Consider the following 18219-nt stretch of genomic DNA (forward strand, 5'->3'; position numbering starts at 1 on the left):
AGACTTTGAAGTACGCTACAATGATCAGTGATAATGACAGTATCTTGACTGTCTGGTTGTCTGTTCTTTAAATACATCTATTTGAAGTCTGTCTGCTGGCTGTGTTGACGCTGTGGACGACAGTCCTCCTATGTGAGTCTGCCAGATCACTACGCACAGACTCACACGCTCATTTGGCAGAAGAGATGGTGCACTGTGCCTGGCTCAGTGACTATGTCCATCTCCCTGCTCTACTAGACTGTACCCGTCCCTCTTCCGCTCTCTCCCTCTTCCGCTCTCTCCCTCTCTTCCTCTCTCTCTCTCCTTCTGCACCTTTGTCAGGACTTCCCTATTGCTTGTTCTCAAAGGCAGACGCATGTTCCGGATGTAAAGTTTCAGGTTCAATTACGGGTGACCAGACCCACCATCACCCTCAGCAATTGAATCAGTCTTGTCAGAGTGTCTACATGTGAATGGGAATGGTTATTCTGTAATGTCTGCCACAGAGAGGGGGGAGAGTGGCGGAGGATGAGAGAGCGAGCGATAAAGACTGTGAGAGAGGAAGAGCGACAGAGAGGTAGAGGAAAAGGCCAGTGCACAGCCAGCGTACAAACTGAAGGGGTTTTGAAGTGTGGCGTGGACTAGCCCTGAATGAGACACTACCCTCTGTATGCCACTACGCTCACCGGCTACACCACTGGTCTGCCGCTCCATGGATGGATGTCCTGTGCTGACATAATCAAGTCCCTGGGCCTTTTCAAAACAAACAATGAAGGGACTACAGATGACAATTATTTGGCTGGTACAATCTGGCACGTTTACAGCAGATCTTGATCAATGTGCGTTGTCCAATAAACGCCAAATCCATGTGAATAATAGATTTGTTAAAGAAAGATGGAGACCTACCCGCACATTGTTGAACGCTTACAAATTTTATTGTGCAACGTTTAGACCCAATGGTCTTCGGCATCATGACTTTACTCTTTGTACCCTGGACCTGCAAGTCACTGGATGTGTGTACCTCTAAACTAAAAATGGAACAATGCGCTAGGATGGTCAACAACTGTTTTTGAAGGTGAAGAGGTCATGCTGTGGCTGTGGGGATCTGGAGTAATTAAGTCTGCTAATTAGCAGCTGGTGTGTGTGTGTGTGTGTGTGTGTCCTCATTATGTTCATATCTCCCATGCAAAAACAACCTAGCTGGATGCAGACAGCAGCTCCTCCGTGATGTATATTGCCTCACCCAGGCTCCATCCATAGTGCTATTTATAACCATCCATGTTGTTTCAGGATAACACCAAGCCTACTGCTCTCCTGCACATCAGCCCATATGTAGCTGGTTAAGGGTAGTATGCAAAACCGATAAGCCTCGCTGCATACTTTAACCACATTTTGTATTGTAGATATGTAGTGTTGTAATTATGTTATATGGTGTACTGTTTTTATGTGTATTCTTAATGTGTTTGGACTGCAGGAAGAGTAGTTGCTGTCTTGGCATCAGCTAATTGGGATCCCTAATAAATACAAACCATTTAGTATGGCTACATGCAGACAATAATATGATTATTGTGAATGGTCAGATGAATATAATAGTTAGATTTAAGTGTTTTACATGCTTTTCAAGAAGAACGGTTTCCCTAATAATCCTGTTTTGCATGGACACATCTAAACTCAGACTACCTGATGGGACTTTGATACATGCAGAAAATCAGCAGTGACCATGTTATTTTTGTGAAGCTTATTTAATTCTAAGTTTGGACATAAAGTTTGTATTTGAAAACTATTTCTAAGATGCATACTTTAAGTTTTTCCGAACTCACTTCACTCGCGCAGTAGAAGGAACACATGCGCTGATCAAATATGCCGCTATAACTCTGATTTTAAGGAGTTTACATGTCCTACAAATCTGAATGATTGCTCAGAAAACCAGGTGTTTTAACTGGCTTTTACTTACTTGGATTATGACCTGAAGCCCATATTTAAGATGAGCAGAATAAGGTGTTTACATGACTATTGGTATATTCGGCCTTCTACCATAATCAGTTTAATATCTAATTATTAGTGTGCATGTTCTTTCTTCATCACCTGTTGATCTGGTCTTCTGCTTTTAAAGGGCAGACATCTCTCCCATGTCTGGAAGTGGTCTATTGTCATGCAACTTTGCACTGTAGTCTAATTAAAACCAGAGCTGGGTTCAAATACATGTGTATTTCAGTATCTGGTATTTGACTATTTTCAAATACACAGCCCAAAATGAGTACTTTGAATGGTTATTTGTAAAAACCAAATGGTCTATCAAGTTGTATTTGAGTCTTTTTCAAATACTATTTTAAAATACCTGGGTTAAATGCATATTTGAGTCAGTGTATTTGAGTATTTTCAAATGCTTTCCAAGTTTGTATCTGTACATGTATTGTCTCGTTCCCAGAAAGAGTCTATGAGAGAGGAGGTTTCCTGGAAGACTGTTTTGAGAAGATATGTAGATAGCACCTATTTTTGAAAAAGGTTTTACTTAGAATGACCGTGCTTTGTTGATGATAAATATATCTCGTTCTCAGAAAGACCAGCTAGCCTCTCACATCAGAGAGCAGATTTGGAGGTTTCCTGGAAAAGCAAAAAGGGACTCATCAGACTGTCTAATGAGGGTCATTTCCTGACCGCCCCTCACCCTTTCCTCTGGGACGGGACGGCCCATTCAGCTGCTGAACCAACACCATGTCAGATCACTACTATAGATAGACAGCACCAATGGTCTAGACAGCAGAAGCACCAATGTTCGGTCTGTGACTGAGTAGCTTTATAAACCCAGGAGACTTTCCTGACCATCATGACAACCAAGATCTGACCAGCGTTGATATTTAGAGTGTAGTTATAGCTAGCACCCATTGTTCTTCCTGGTCAAGTCACATATTCAGAAAAACACCTGGGCCCGTAGCCACTCCAGCCTCCAGGGCCCGTAGCCAGTCCGGCCTCCAGGGCCCGTAGCCACTCCGGCCTCCAGGGCCCCTAGCCACTCCGGCCTCCAGGGCCCCTAGCCACTCCGGCCTCCAGGGCCCCTAGCCACTCCGGCCTCCAGGGCCCCTAGCCACTCCGGCCTCCAGGGCCCCTAGCCACTCCGGCCTCCAGGGCCCCTAGCCACTCCGGCCTCCAGGGCCCCTAGCCAGTCCGGCCTCCTGGGCCCCTAGCCAGTCCGGCCTCCAGGGCCCGTAGCCACTCCGGCCTCCAGGGCCCCTAGCCAGTCCGGCCTCCTGGGCCCGTAGCCAGTCCGGCCTCCTGGGCCGTAGCTGAATCAGTCAGGTTTAATGTGTGGCTACAGGGGGATAAACGGCTCTGTAAAACAGGGCTGCATTCCCACTGATAACGATACCTAGACTGAGTAATGAGAGAGAAGAGCCTGCCTTAATGCCTAGCCATTTTAATCTTGACAGAGTAACGGCAGTTAAGCTGTGGAATTTCCATCTTCCATCCCCAACTGCAGCAGCGAAATCGCCAGCGATAAAAGAGGAAGGGAGAGATTATGGTCAAATATCGCTCTGCGCCCTGCTATCAAAGGAACTCACATCCGTTTAGTCAGATGAAAGAGAAGAGATGGATTTAAAAAAAAAAATGGAACTGTTTGAGCTGCTACCTTGTTTTAGGCCTATAGCCTGGTCCCTGGTCTGTTTGTCCTGTCTGTCTTGCCACCTCGCAAGACAGCACAAATGGGACCAGGCTAGACTTCAAGCTATAAATCACATGGTGAAATTTACAAATCTGATAAGAAAAGGAAATGCACAGTTTTTACCCTAAAGGCTAACCCAATAGAAAGACTTCCAGGATGTGTGGTTATCTGCTTTACAGAGTGAGAGAAATCTAAATGTACCAAACTATATTTTGTAACGTTCTAAGACCAGGGTTCTTGCTATATATGGTGCCTGTTGATTTATAGCACTACAGTCAGTGTAGAGATGACCATAAATTACAGTGGACTGGATAAGGCCCTGTGCTGCCGGCCGACCCCACCTCCTCTGTGTGATTACAACTCCTGGCTGGTAGTTTTTCTTCTGCTCCTGGAGGGAGGGAGGTGGCCAGGCTAAAGTGTTTTCTAGCCGCAGCTGTGCTGTGCAGTAGTGAGTTTATTAATGTGTTGGCAGGCAGCTGGTGCTCTCGAACAGGCTCCAGAACTCCCTCCCTCCCTGTGGACCTCCCCAGTCCTCATGCGACCTGGCCGTAACATCAACAAACCCACACAGAACAGTCTGAAAGCAGCCCTCTGTGCTGGAACATAGCAACTAAAAGGAACTGAAGTGGAACATGGACGTGAGGTCTGTTTCACAGCTAAGACAGCATGAGGAGCTGGCTGTTATGGTGACGATAACAGCGTAGAGGATGATGCCATGTATAACCAATCACAGCCGTATTTGTAGAAGCCTACAGTCAAAAAATGTTTCCGTCCCTGTTGTCTTACTCAGTTTTCTATTACAACAACAACATGATATGTTGACTTGTATGCCTAGGGAAGCAGAGTGTGTACCAGTCCTAGTGGCCTAGATAGACGAAGTGAGTGTTTTACGCAAGTAGTTACTTAGCTGTACATTTAGCCCTAGAGAACAGTGTGATTGAGTAGACGGTCATAGGAATATACTATGATGTAATAAGCCTGTAGGTGTTAATTGTTCTGATGGAATGCCAGCCCTGTGTGCTCTCTAATGGAGAGGACCGTAATGGGGAAACATTCATTAAGCGTAATTGCAGAGGGATGTAGACACACACACACACACACACACACACACACTCGCATGTACACACACTCCTAATCTAATGATGCAACACCCCACAGTGAACAAAACGTCTGGAAGCCATAGTTTTAATCCACAACTGCTGGACTAGATCGTATTAGATCAGCTATGGCCCCCGCTGCTCATTTCGTGTGTGTGTGTGTGTGTGTGTGTGTGTCACTAATAGCATGGAAAAGGCATGGTTGTGGAACTAAATGTTAATGAGTTAGAATGTGGTCAACAATGTCAGATCATTGCTCCTTTTTATTTAAAATTCATTGATTTAATAATGCATTTTTGATTAGAGATGCCTTTTTTTCTGTTTCTCTCTCCAACCGTGTAGAAGTGTAATTTCTGCAAGTTGGTCATGAATCACTATTTGTGCAATAAGAAAAGTCACTGAAAAGATATTTGGCCTGAGCTTAAAGGAAAATGTTGAACACATTGATGCTGGATGTGCTTGATAAAGGATATTACTAACAGAATACATTACACGCTGTGCATATCTCTGTAACTAGGCAGTATTGGAAGTGCGATGGTATACATTGTAAACCTCAAGCACTCTCATGTCTGTTTCCCCGCCAAATCTGTGTGGTTCTCCCATCCCCTCTAATCTGCAATGTCAGCTCTGGTCCTGTCTGAGCAAATTTAGAATTGTTCTTACTCACAACTTTAAGGAAGCCCACCTGCCTTTCTCTCTTTCTCTCTTTCTCTCTTTCTCTCTTTCTCTCTTTCTCTCTCTCCTCTCTCCCTCCCATTTGTTTGTCTTTCTCCGAGCGTGGTATCGGGGGAGGATGTGCCTCTGAACATCAGATCACTACCACCAGTGACTCTGCAGTTCAAACCCCCACGTTGGCCTATATCAGGTCATAATTAGCTGTAGGACTGTCACATCATAGGCTACCTCAAGCTGAGGAATTGACATTTCTTTCCTAATATCTTCCTCTGTTTGAAAAGAGGATGATGTCTCGAGTCTCGTTGACGTAGAGGGGGTGTCAAAACCTCAGGACTTCAAAACACTGTTCTAGCAGGACTTTTAAGATAAGTTTTCTTAAACTTTTCTCCTAAGGTGCTAGTTTCTGTTATTTTTGTGAATTGTAGAGGTCTTTTTCAGTCTCGTTTACTATGAGAAGAAACAATGGTTTACCCGTGTGGCCCTTGCTGAAATATTTGACTTGGCCTTTTTGCTTTTTTACACTGGCATCATCTTCACCATCTCTTGTGCTTCTCTCAGCTAGTGATTTATCACATCACCTCTCCTCCCTCTCTCAATACAGCAGTCCATAGCTGCAGGGCTCACCCTTATGATGTCATCGTCTTGTTAATAGTTGGTTGGGGAGATCATGGAAGCCATTATGCTGCATTGGAGAGGAAGGCATTCTCAGGGAGTTGGAGTGAGTCATGAAACTAATGTGAAAAGGAATTGTGTGTGTATGGGCTGTGAAGACAGTTAGGCTGAGCTATCACCCTGATCAATCAGACAGTGTGGGGGCTCTCAGTAGAAAACAAGGCTGCAGGACCTCCAGGCTAGTTTATATCCTCTCTGTCTTAACTCAATACTCTCCCTGTCTCTTTTTCTCTCCTCATCTCCTCTCTCTCTGTCCTCATCTCCTCTCTCTCTCTGTCCTCATCTCCTCTCTCTCTCTGTCCTCATCTCCTCTCTCTCTCTGTCCTCATCTCCCCTCTCTCTCTCTGTCCTCATCTCCTCTCTCTCTCTCTGTCCTCATCTCCTCTCTCTCTCTCTGTCCTCATCTCCTCTCTCTCTCTGTCCTCATCTCCTCTCTCTCCTCACCCCGTCTCTCTCTCTCCTCACCCCGTCTCTCGCCATCCCGTCTCTCTCGCCATCCCGTCTCTCTCTCTCCTCACTCCGTCTCTCGCCATCCCGTCTCTCTCTCTCTCTCTCTCTCTCCACATCCCGTCTCTCTCTCCTCATCCCTTGTCTCTTTGGCTCTCTCTATATCTCTCGATGAAGCCGTATCATCGGTCAGTGTCTTCATCACAAGCTAATTTCCTCTAAGCAGTTGTCACCCCCCCCATGGGATTTTTTGCTTTCATCACAACAGTGGGTTATGTGACGGTGGCGTTCGTTGTTCGCGACGCCATGTCCGACGTCACCATGATGAATGTTTGATTTGGAAGTGGGCTTGTAGGGAGCGAGCTCCGACTTTTAATTTCCTGTCAGAGGCTGATGTGTGAGCTAAGTCTCACCCCTTAGTGGTAGAATAGCTCGACAGCAGCTAGCGACGGTCAGAGACCTCGTTAAAGTGATCCAATTTAAAAGAGCTGATGGAAATGGAAATGAGCTACAAAGGCAGCGAGTGTTTCCTCCTTGCTTCAGCCGACTAGTGATTACTGTGGGATGTGTTTATGACCCATAGCAGGAACATGGACATGACATATTTGTAGATGACAGGGACAGATTAACACAATTCTGGATGTTTGTAAAAAACAAATATATATACATTTTTAGGGTGGTCTAGGCATGATTTTGGATTGAGTGCTGCACGAAAGTCTGTGGTCATTTTGAAATGCTAGGGCCTGTCAGGCAAGAATTGCCCCTGACACATGCAATCCTTCACCTAGTTTCAGATAGTGCCAGGATCTCTGAGTCCAACTACAATGTCTCCAAAACCAGCTATGACTAATGTGTTGTATTGGAGTTCACAGTAGAGACAGAACAGAGGGGAAAACATGCCCTTTGAACCCCTTCAGCCAAACATTTACATATTTATGTTACAGCTGAGCTTGAATAGTAAATCATGTTCCTACGTCTGCTTAGTGTAAATGGAGGCATCTACACTGAGTGTACAAAACACTATGAACACCTGCTCTTTCCATGACATAGACTGACCAGGTCAATCCAGGTGAAAGCTATGATGCCTTATTGACGTCACTTGTTAAATCCACTTCAACCAGTGTAGATGAAGGGGAGGAGACGGGTTAAAGAAGGAATTTTAAGCCTTGAGACAGTTGAGACATGGATTGTGTGCCATTCAGAGGGTGAATGGGCAAGACAAAAGATGTGCCTTTTGAATTGGGTACGGTAGTAGTTGCCAGGCGCACCAGTTTGAGTGTGTCAAGAACTACAACGCTGCTGGGTTTTTCATGCTCAACAGTTTCCCGTGTGTATCAAGAATGGTCCACCACCAAAAGGACATCCTGCCAAGTTGACACAACTGTGGGAATAATCGACACCCTGTAGAGTCCTGTTCTGAGGGCAACACGGGTTTCAAGTCAAAATTAGGAAGTTGTTCCTAAGTGTATGGCAGTTGAATGAACGAGATGGCGCTGCACTGAATAGCTGCAGTCTTACGGGCTCCAGACCAATTCTGCTCTCTGCATTGTCTGGAAGGGTCCGTAAGCATTTCACTGTTAGTCTACACCTGTTGTTTACGAAACATGTGACAAATAATCATTTCATTTCAATGAAGTCAGACATGACAGCTGTCTTAAGTCCTACAGAAATAGGTTGCCATGGTGCCTTCTGGGACACCGCCACTGTCAGACGTCCTGTCCTCCCTTCAGGCCGGTCCCTCTACGACCCACAGCAGCCAACACCATGTGTGAGATGTATGCACATTGTACTCTTGTCTCCACTTTGATTCCTTTGTCTCTGTGCCTCATTCAGGCAAATGACTTTTAATTCAAAGGATTCCACCTGTAGAATGAATCGTGATTTCATTAGGAGAGGAAGAGAAGCATTTATAATGGAGATAATGGAAACACACACACACACACACAGAATGCGTGGCAAGGAATAAGTTAGTCCTTAAATATTTCAAACTCCATACCATTTGTATTTGGGACAAATCATTCACTAAACCCTAAACTTCAACTAAATCTTGTAACAAATGTGGAAATTGAGCAAGTTGAGGTGACTAAACTGCTTGGAGGAACCCTGGATTGTAACCTCTCATGGTCAAAACATGTTGATGCAACAGTAGCTAAGATGGGGAGAGTTCAGTCCATAATAAAGAGTTGCTCTGCCTTTTTAACAACGCTATCAACAAGGCAGGTCCTACAGGTTTTGTCGCACCTGGACTACTGTTTAGTCGTGTGGTCAGGTGCCACAAGGAGAGATCTCGGGAAAATTCCAATTGGTTCAGAACAGGGCAGGACGGCTGGCCCTTAAATGTACATAGAGAGATAACATTGTAAATCTCTCATGGCTCAAAGTGGAGAGATGAACTTCTTCACCACTTGTTTTTGTAAGAGGTGTTGACAAGATGAACGTACCGAGCTGTCCGTTTTAAAATACTAGCACACAGCTCAGACACCCATGCATACCCCACAAGACATGCCACCAGAGGTCTCTTCACAGTCCCCAAGTCCGGAACAGAATATGGGAGGTGCACAGTACTACATAGAGCCATGACTACATGGAACTCTATTCCACATCAGTTAACTGAGGCAAGCAGTAGAATCAGATTTTAAAAAACCAGATAAAAATACACGTTATGGAACAGCGCAGACTGAAGAGACACATGGTAAGACACACATGGTAAGACACACGCTCTACACACACCTGCACATGGATGTTGAGGTGTTGGAGTGGTGGTCTGAGGGAACACACCGAATGTGTTGGGGAAGATGTAATGTAAAGTCATGTTTCATTTTAATCAGTATTTAACTGTCTTATGTTGCTGGACCCCCAGGAAGAGTAGCTGCTGCCTTGGCAGGAACTAATGGGGATCCATAGTAAATACAAACACAACTAAAAACACACACACAGTCAGACGGAGAAGAACAGGCAACAGTAGTGCTGTATATGAGTAGCCTGGCTTCACATCACTGTGTCTACTGCAGGTCATTTGAAGAGAGACATTTCCCCTGTGGTTCAAAATGCCCATCATTTGTTTCTGGCTCTGATCTTCCCCTGCATCACATGACCTCATCCATGGCTACTGTTGATCTTATCCCCATGTACTCCTCTCCTGCCCCTAGGAGCTCTGACTACCCTCTGTGATCTCCACTGGTTCTATCTTCTGACTACCCTCTGTGATCTCCACTGGTTCTATCCTCTGACTACCCTCTGTGATCTCCACTGGTTCTATCCTCTGACTACCCTCTGATCTCCACTGGTTCTATCCTCTGACTACCCTCTGTGATCTCCACTGGTTCTATCCTCTGACTACCCTCTGTGATCTCCACTGGCACAGTCCCCCTAATCATTAGCCCTAACTAGCCCTGTTCTATTCACTGGGAATTCTGGTGGTGTAGGGTAGACTTCTAATAACTGGGGATCACTGCAATTAGCCTAGTAAGGCATTTCTACCTCTGGGTCTGTATTCACAGAGATTCTCAGAATAGAAGTGTTGGTCTATGATCAGGTCTTATTCATTCCTGTCTTATTCATTATTATCTGAAAGGCAAAACTGTTCCTAGATCAGCACTTCTACTGTGAATATTGACCCTGGTGTTTTCCTACTGCCATTACCCCTACAATTCCCCCATCTAATTCCATAAGTTCCATGGAGATAGGTTGTTTGTGCTCTGCTCTGCTGTTGTGCTTGTGCTCACCCATGATTAATTTAGAATGGCCTCGGGACTGAACTGCCAGGCTAGGAGGCTAGGTTACGCAGAAGGGGATCTGGTGACTCCTGGAACAAAGACAATGGGTAGACGGAGAGATTTGGAGAGATGACGAGAGGGCAGTTGGAGAGATGACGAGAGGGCAGTTGGAGAGATGACGAGAGGGCAGTTGGAGAGATGACGAGAGGGCAGTTGGAGAGATGACGAGAGGGCAGTTGGAGAGATGACGAGAGGAGGGCTGTTGCTGCTGTGTCTCCCTGCTTGTCTGGTCTGGCCACATGACCTTCAAAGCACCTCATACACAGGCTCTGGGTAGAACAATCCCTCACTCCTATGATTCACCATTTCTGTGCAGTTTGAGAGAGGGGCTTATATCCATTTTGATGCCCATTGCTTCTTTTTTTGTGTTATGCTAGTGTGGATATTCAATCAATCAAATTGAATTATAAAGCCCTTTTTACATAAGCCGATGTCACAAAGAAAGGCTGGGTTTCTATACAGCCCTAAAACACCAAACTAGATGTAGAAGCACGGTGGTTAGGAAAAACTCCCTAGAAAGGCAGGAACCTAGGAATAAACCTAGAGAGGAGCCAAGGCTCTGAGGGGTGGCCAGTCCTCTTCTGGCTGTGCCGAGTGGAGATTATAACAGTACATGGCCAAGATGTTCAAGCGTTCATAGATGACCAGCAGGGTCAGATAATAATATTCACAGTGGTTGTAGAGGGTGCAACAGGTCAGCACCTCCGGAGTAAATGTCAGTTGGCTTTTCATAGCCGATCATTCAGAGTTAGAGACAGCAGGTGCGGTAGAGAGAGAGTCCAAAACAGCAGGTCCGGGACAAGGTAGCACGTCCGGTGAACAGGTCAGAGTTCCATAGCTGCAGGCAGAACAGTTGAAACTGGAGCAGCAGTATGACCAGGTGGACTGGGGACAGCAAGGAGTCAGGCCAGGTAGTCATGAGGCATGGTCCTAGGGCTTAGGTCCTCCGAGAGAAGGAGAGAGCGAGCATACTTAAATTAACTCAGGACACCGGATAAGACAGGAGAAATACTCCAGATATAACAGACTGACCCTAGCCCTCCCGACACAAACTATTGCAGCATAAATACTGGAGGCTGAGACAGGAGGGGTCGGGAGACACTGTGGCCCTGTCCGACGATACCCCTCGACAGGGCCAACCAGGCAGGATATAACCCCACCCACTTTGCCAAAGCACAGCCCCCACACCAGTAGAGGGATATCTTCAACCACCAACCTACTACCCTGACACAAGGCCGTGTATAGCCCACGAAGATCTCCCCCACGGCACGTACCCGAGGGGGGTGCCAACCCAGACAGGAAGATCACGTCAGTGACTCAACCCACTGAAGTGATGCACCCCTCCTAGGGACGGCATCGAAGAACACCAGTAAGCCAATGACTCAGCCCCCGTAATAAGGTTAGAGGCAGAGAATCCCAGTGGAGAGAGGCAAACCGGCCAGGCAGAGACAGCAAGGGCGGTTCGTCGCTCCAGTGCCTTTCCGTTCACCTTCACACCCCTGGGCCAGACTACACTCAATCATAGGACCTGCTGAAGAGATGAGTCTTCAATAAAGAACTAAAGGTCGAGACCGAGTCTGCATATTTTGGAACAGACCAATGGAAAGCTGGCGTGTGTGCTGTTTTGAGTGAAGTTGACAGAAAACAGGTAGCCTTTTACTGCTACAGTACTTGAGGTAAACGTGAGTCAGCAGAAATATTTGACTTCATGTTTAATGTTTAAAATCTATTACCCTAGAAACTAGGCTACTTTATAAACTATTCAGCTCTTAGGCTGCTTGCTGGAGGACTGAAATTGGAGGGCCTCGATTTTACAACTCTTTTCAGTGTGCCCACAACAATGGATTCTTCCCTGTTTTGTCTTTCTATGCTGTCATCGCTGCTCAGTCAGACCTCCATTGTGGAGGCAAGGAGGTGATATTTGTAGAGTTTTACTGCTAAGTGGCGGGCGGCTCCCCCATGGTCCTGCCTCCTGCAGGTTATATGCTGTGTCCCAAATGGCACCCTATTCAAAGTGCACTACTTCTGAACAAATGGGGAATAGGGTACCATTTGGGACGCAAGCAATAGTCTGACTCTGGGTGATTACATCATCGATTGAGGTAATAGATTCGCTGAGCTCTTTGTGTGGCTCACCACATTTTAGGCCAGCGGTGCTCCTACTCCAACGATGAGTTGCAAGGTACACAGGAGGAAGTGCAGCACACTGTATTGTAGTACTTTCATCAGTCTGAGGTTTTCTGTTGCTTCAGGCTCAGTTTGTAAAATAATATTTTCAGTGAGCGTTCTGCTGTGGGCTGCTTGCTCAGATTTTCATGCGTTTCTTGCCAATCCATACATCCAAATAATGTCAAAGTACTTTTAACTTGATCTAAATCAAAGCTACATCCCATAGATTAATTTATAACACATTTGAATTCTAAACTGCCATAATTCTAAGCTCTAATCTCAAATATCAGCAGTGAGATATGAGGTAGGCATTTCTCAATTAAACTCCGGGCACCAGAAGACGATTAAACGTGATAAATTAAGCCTATTAAAACCCTGCTAAGTATAAGCAGGTCCTAATATTAAAAGTAAATAGCTGAGATTTTTTCTTTACTGATATTTCTCTCCCATCGCAGTGGAGGATGGTAAAGGCTTTATCTGGAAGGGAAAATATGAAGGCTAGTGAGATATTAATGGTAATTAGGAAATACTTATAAATGCAGTGAACTTTTGTTCTAAAACGGGCACGGTATCATTTGCGTAACTTCAAAGTTAGGCGAGTGGGTTATACTATTAATTATAAACTGGGTGGTTCGAGCCCTGAATGCTGATTGGCTGACAGCTGTGGTATATCAGACCGTATACCACGGGTATGATAAAACATTTATTTTTACTGCTCTAGGTAACCAGATTATAATAGCAATAAGGCACCTTGGGGGTTTGTGATATATGACCAATGTACCACGACTAAGGGCTGTATCCAGCCACTCCACATTGCGTAGTGTGTAGAACAGTCCTTAGCCGTGGTATATTGGCCATATACCACACCCCCTCGGGGCTTATTGCTTAATTAAACTGAATTTGTGCCAAAAAGGACGTTTCTTTTTACTGTGGTGTTCAGTGGAAGGAAGTGGAATTGTGGTCAGTGATCGTAACTTGCCCGTAGAAGGCAGTTTTTATTATGTGGTTTATGAATAGCTTATCTGTTTAAAATACATATTTTACTATCTCTGGCTGTCTGACCGGTTTTTGAAGAAATGATATCTATGGTAGTCTACAGATAGGCCTGGCTAAGTTCCTGAGAAAGCTGAGGCTGGGTTAGTACATTCTCTTGTACTTAGACCTGCTTATTCACCCAAATTCCTCCTCTTGGGGGTCTCATCACTCCATTCTGACTCTATTTCAGCTTGAATATCAACCTTACGAGAACATCATTAACAACTCAACTGGTACAGACACACGGCTGCTTTTAATGTCGATGCGCTGGCACTCGTGGCGTCTCAACCATTAGCCTCTCATCTCAACCTTCTGAGCTTTCATCCTTTTAACACACACACACACACACACACACACACACACACACACACACACAGGCTGAGTGAACTCAGTACTCACACACTGACCTCCCTCTAGGCCAGTGCTGCCACCACTGTGGCCTCGCCCTCATGTGACTCCCCTCTCCCATCCTCTCTCCCCTGTCACCTGACTGACGAATGTCTGACTCGCCCAGAGTGTCAGGCTCGTAAATCACCTGTTACTGTGGCGAGTGCTGTAGAAAACATCCATTAACACAATCCCGACTGGGTGGGGGGGCCCCCCAAAATGCAAATGACTGTATGATTTATTAGCTACTGCAACGCTAGGAATGAAGGGAAGAGGGAAAGAATGTCACTGCTTTTATTTTATTTATTATTTAGCACTTTATTTTATTTAACCTTTTATTTAACTAGGCAAGTCGGTTAATTAAGAACAAATTCTTATTTGCAATGACAGCCTAACCCGGATGACGCTGGGCCAATTGTGCGCCGCCCTATGGGACTCTCAATCACGGCCAGTTGTGATGCTGTCTGGAATCAAACCAGGGTCATGAGTGACGCCTCTAGCACTGAGATGCAGTGCCTTAGACCGCTGCGTTGCTCTGGAGCCCAATGGCTGATGGCCAGAGAGGGGAGGAGGAGGAGGGGGGAAGGGAGCAATCACTTTCTGATGAACAAATCATTTACATAGCTAGCCTTTATTTAAATAAATAAATATTTATATAAAGATTTTTTTTTGGCACCTATCCCACTCCACAATCACACACTTTAGGTCCTACCTCTGAGGAGTCATGGATTGGATCAGCAGCTGTATCTGAATGACGTATTTGGTTTGTGTGTTTGTTAGTGTGGGATCTATGGACGTATGACGTGAGCGTGTGTTTGTCGGGGTGGCACGGTCTGTTATCATTGCTTTTATCTCCTGGCTTGGTTGTCCATGGTGACAGGGGGCCACCCTGATTCCTCCTCAGTCCCCCCTTCTGTTAATCCTGCTTGACTCATTTTAATGGGACAGGTTCTCATCAAACACAGCTTGAGGATATCATTTCATCCTAATCAAATTGTCTTTTCACCTCCTGTCTCGTGGCAAATGGTGGCGATCCCTCTTTGCTTTCCGTCCAGTGACAGGCCCTTCTTATTGATTCGACACCTTGCGCCCCATCTTACAATATTAGTTTTGACATGTGCGTTGTTATTTTCCTTATCACTTTCTATTAGGCAGGGTTCAATCATAAAAATGTCATCGCCACTATTAAATAAATGACAAATCATGACATTTATAGCTTGTACAATATATTTCCAGACACAAAGAATGTTATTCCTTCCTTAGCTATAGGGCACTCACACACACACACACACACACACACACACACACACACACACACACACAAAGCCCCCATGTAGATAACCTTTTCCATGCTAAAGGTAGCATAATACATTCATTGACATCCTGCTGGCGTGGAAATAATACGATTCATGTTTTTGGAGGCAAAACATGTTTGCACATAGTGTGTGTGCACAAACACCAGCTGAGAAACACAACACACTGGCAGCGCCTAGATTAAATAAATAATATGCATGAAAGGTAAAATAAAAAGCCAGGTTTCAAACAGGGAACACATAACTGACAAAACAACTCACCTAAGGGAATAGCTATCTATAAAATATATATTTATTTTCTTTGAATGTACTCGTTACAAATCTTGGATTTACAACAGAAACAATGCGTTATATAGGCCTAAACCTTTGAAAGCTATATATATATATATATATATATATATATATGCTGCAATCCAATTTCCCATATGGGACAAATAACATACAGTATCTACTACTAATAGAATGCATTTTAGTATTAGCTAGAGTCTGTTTATCACATCCTAGATGACAGTTCTGTATGATGTCTCTCTGTTATCATAGCTGTAGGGTGATCCTGACTAAGATGTCACGTCTGCCAGCACCAGTTGTTGCCATGACCTTACAAGATTAAAGTCAAGCTCTAAATAGGCTCCTCACCCAACCAGCCCTTCTGTTGTGTTGCTGCTGCATTGTGTTTGAGAAGTATGGAGGTCAGAAAGAGGCTAGACTGCAGCCTGTATTCCACTCAGGACCAGAGAATGGGAGCGGAGCGTAGCGAGGAGCGGAGCGTGCCCAATTTGACTGGAGCGCGGAGCGAGTTTCCCAAAAGCTGGAGCTTCGACCTTCTTGCCCGCTCCAATTTCGCCCCATTAGAGCTTCAACAGAGCTCACTTCACGAGCTCAGGTTATGCCTGGCCCAGCATGCATCTGTAGTCTACTTGTGTGCTGCTATAGCTCCTTGCTTTAGCTACTGTCATGGAGTTCCCTAAATATTTTCATAAAGAATCTGATAAAACACACAGGTGAAGGCAGGCCAGGATTTCCTTGTCCCATCACGCTCTAGCGACTCCTTGTGGCGGGCCGGGCGCCTGCAAGTTGTCTTGGAGGCCTGCAAGCTGTCTTCAGTCGCCAGCTGGACGGTGTTTTCCTTCAACACATTGGTGCGGCTGGCTTCCGGGTGTGTCAAGAAGCTGTGCGGCTGGCTTCCGGGTGTGTCAAGAAGCTGTGCGGCTTGGCCAGGGTCGTGTTTCGGAGGACGCATGGCTATCGACCTTTGCCTCTCCCGAGTCCGTAGGGGAGTTGCAGCGATGGTATAAGATTGTAACTACCAATTGGCTATCACGAAATTGGGGAGAAAAAGGGGTAAAGTACTCTAAATTAAGTGATTAAAAAAAATTAAAAATACGAATGGAGCGAATTTGAAGCAGCAGTTTTTTTTCTCCTGTGAGCAAGGAGCGGTTTTTAGTGGAGCGGTTGGAAAGGACGTGGAGTGCCGGAGCGGTCTCCGTGAGTGGGATTTCCCACCGCTCAACTCCGCTCACATACTCTGCTCAGGACCAGGCAGGGTTTTATCATCTGGGATGTGTTTCATTTCAGGGAGGAATAACTTCCCTCCCCTGTGCCCTTGTTCACTTGTCTTCACAGAATATGACAGCATTGAGGTGAAATAGGGCAGAGGGGAGTGGAGCATCTTTCTGTATTGAAGCTCAGGCTGCTCCATTGTTCACATCCTTTTACACATCTGAGACAACTGGATTGGATAGGTAACAGCAGTATGATAGAAGCTAGGCGGAATAAAGCTCAACCCATTCCTCTAATCTAGTTGTCCAGCAGGCCTGATCCACAGAGGATCAGATGTTTAGAAATACACCATCCGGCTTGGTCCAGGGATTTGGTTATACAGTTGATGTGGTCCAGGAACCTGTGCCAGGGGTTTTATGTCCTACAAAAAGGACATAAATAGGTGTGAGGGTAAAGCTCAGTGGCATATGCTAATCCAATTGCATTGGAGATGTTGTTTTTGACTCTGTGCTTTTGAATTGCGTAGGTTGATGAATCAACTCTCTCTCCATCTTTCTTTCTCCCTCTTTCTTTCTCACTTTCTCTCGCTCTCTCATTCTCTCCCTCTCTCATTCTCACCCTCATCTCTCCTCTCTCTCTCTCTAGTTGGTGGGGGGCCAGTTTGACCTGGAGATGAACTTCATTATCCAGGAGCAGGACAGCATTGTGTGCATGGTGGAGCTGCTGGACAAGGTGGGTGCTACACACACAAAATGAAATGGAACAATATGTATAATATAATCTAGGGTGGATGAGTTGTGGCTGTACACACATAGAAATACACAGAGAGAAATAGATTTTCTGCCAGCCCACCCATCGTGGTCTCATTGACTTGAATGGGGATCCCCGTTCTAGTAATTGTAGGCCTATTTCTATGGGTACATGTTAGCGGTGGAGGATTGTAAAGCGCTTTGAGCATCTGGCAAATGTCTTTCTAAATGGGATCCATTATTATTATTATTATTATTATTATGTCTGGTTCCCAGTGTGAGCCCACGTGCCAGGCGGAGGTGTGGAGCATCTTCACGGCTATCCTGAAGAAGAGCGTGAGGAACCTGCAGGCCTGCACCGACACGGCCCTCATCAACCTGGTCCTGGACCGCGTGGCCCACACTGACAGCATGATCGCAGGTACTGCCACAGTAACACCAGAGGCCAAAGTCATGAGGTCACCCCAGTCCTCAGTACAGTATTTAGCATGTTGACACCTACCTACAGGTCTGTCTAGTTCCCCTGGAGTGTGGATAATTGTCTCAGTCATAATCATTATCCAGTGGTTCTCCAAGTCCTGTGTTTTTATACCTTTTTAAATCCAAAGTAATGACCACTGCCTCAGTCCGAATGATTCCCTACTGTACAGATATCTATCTCCCTTATAATGAGGAAGTGAGCTAGCCCTGTCTAATGCTCCTCACCTTCCCTCATCAAGACTAGCCAGTTGACGGCACTATTCTGTGTGTCTGAGAAGA

General features: G+C 45.4%; 1 protein-coding gene across 1 annotated transcript in view; it reads left to right on the forward strand.

The window, feature by feature from the left end:
• LOC115201998 (lipopolysaccharide-responsive and beige-like anchor protein) overlaps nt 1-18219 on the forward strand; it is a 273164-nt gene that overhangs the window by 20100 nt on the left and 234845 nt on the right. Inside the window, exons 2-3 of the mRNA XM_029765858.1 lie at nt 17357-17443; nt 17737-17881. Coding sequence (XP_029621718.1) covers nt 17357-17443; nt 17737-17881 — 232 coding nt within the window. The remainder of the gene's footprint in view (nt 1-17356; nt 17444-17736; nt 17882-18219) is intronic.

This window comes from Salmo trutta, chromosome 11 (genome assembly GCF_901001165.1).
Source record: "Salmo trutta chromosome 11, fSalTru1.1, whole genome shotgun sequence".
Taxonomy (NCBI): domain Eukaryota; kingdom Metazoa; phylum Chordata; class Actinopteri; order Salmoniformes; family Salmonidae; genus Salmo; species Salmo trutta.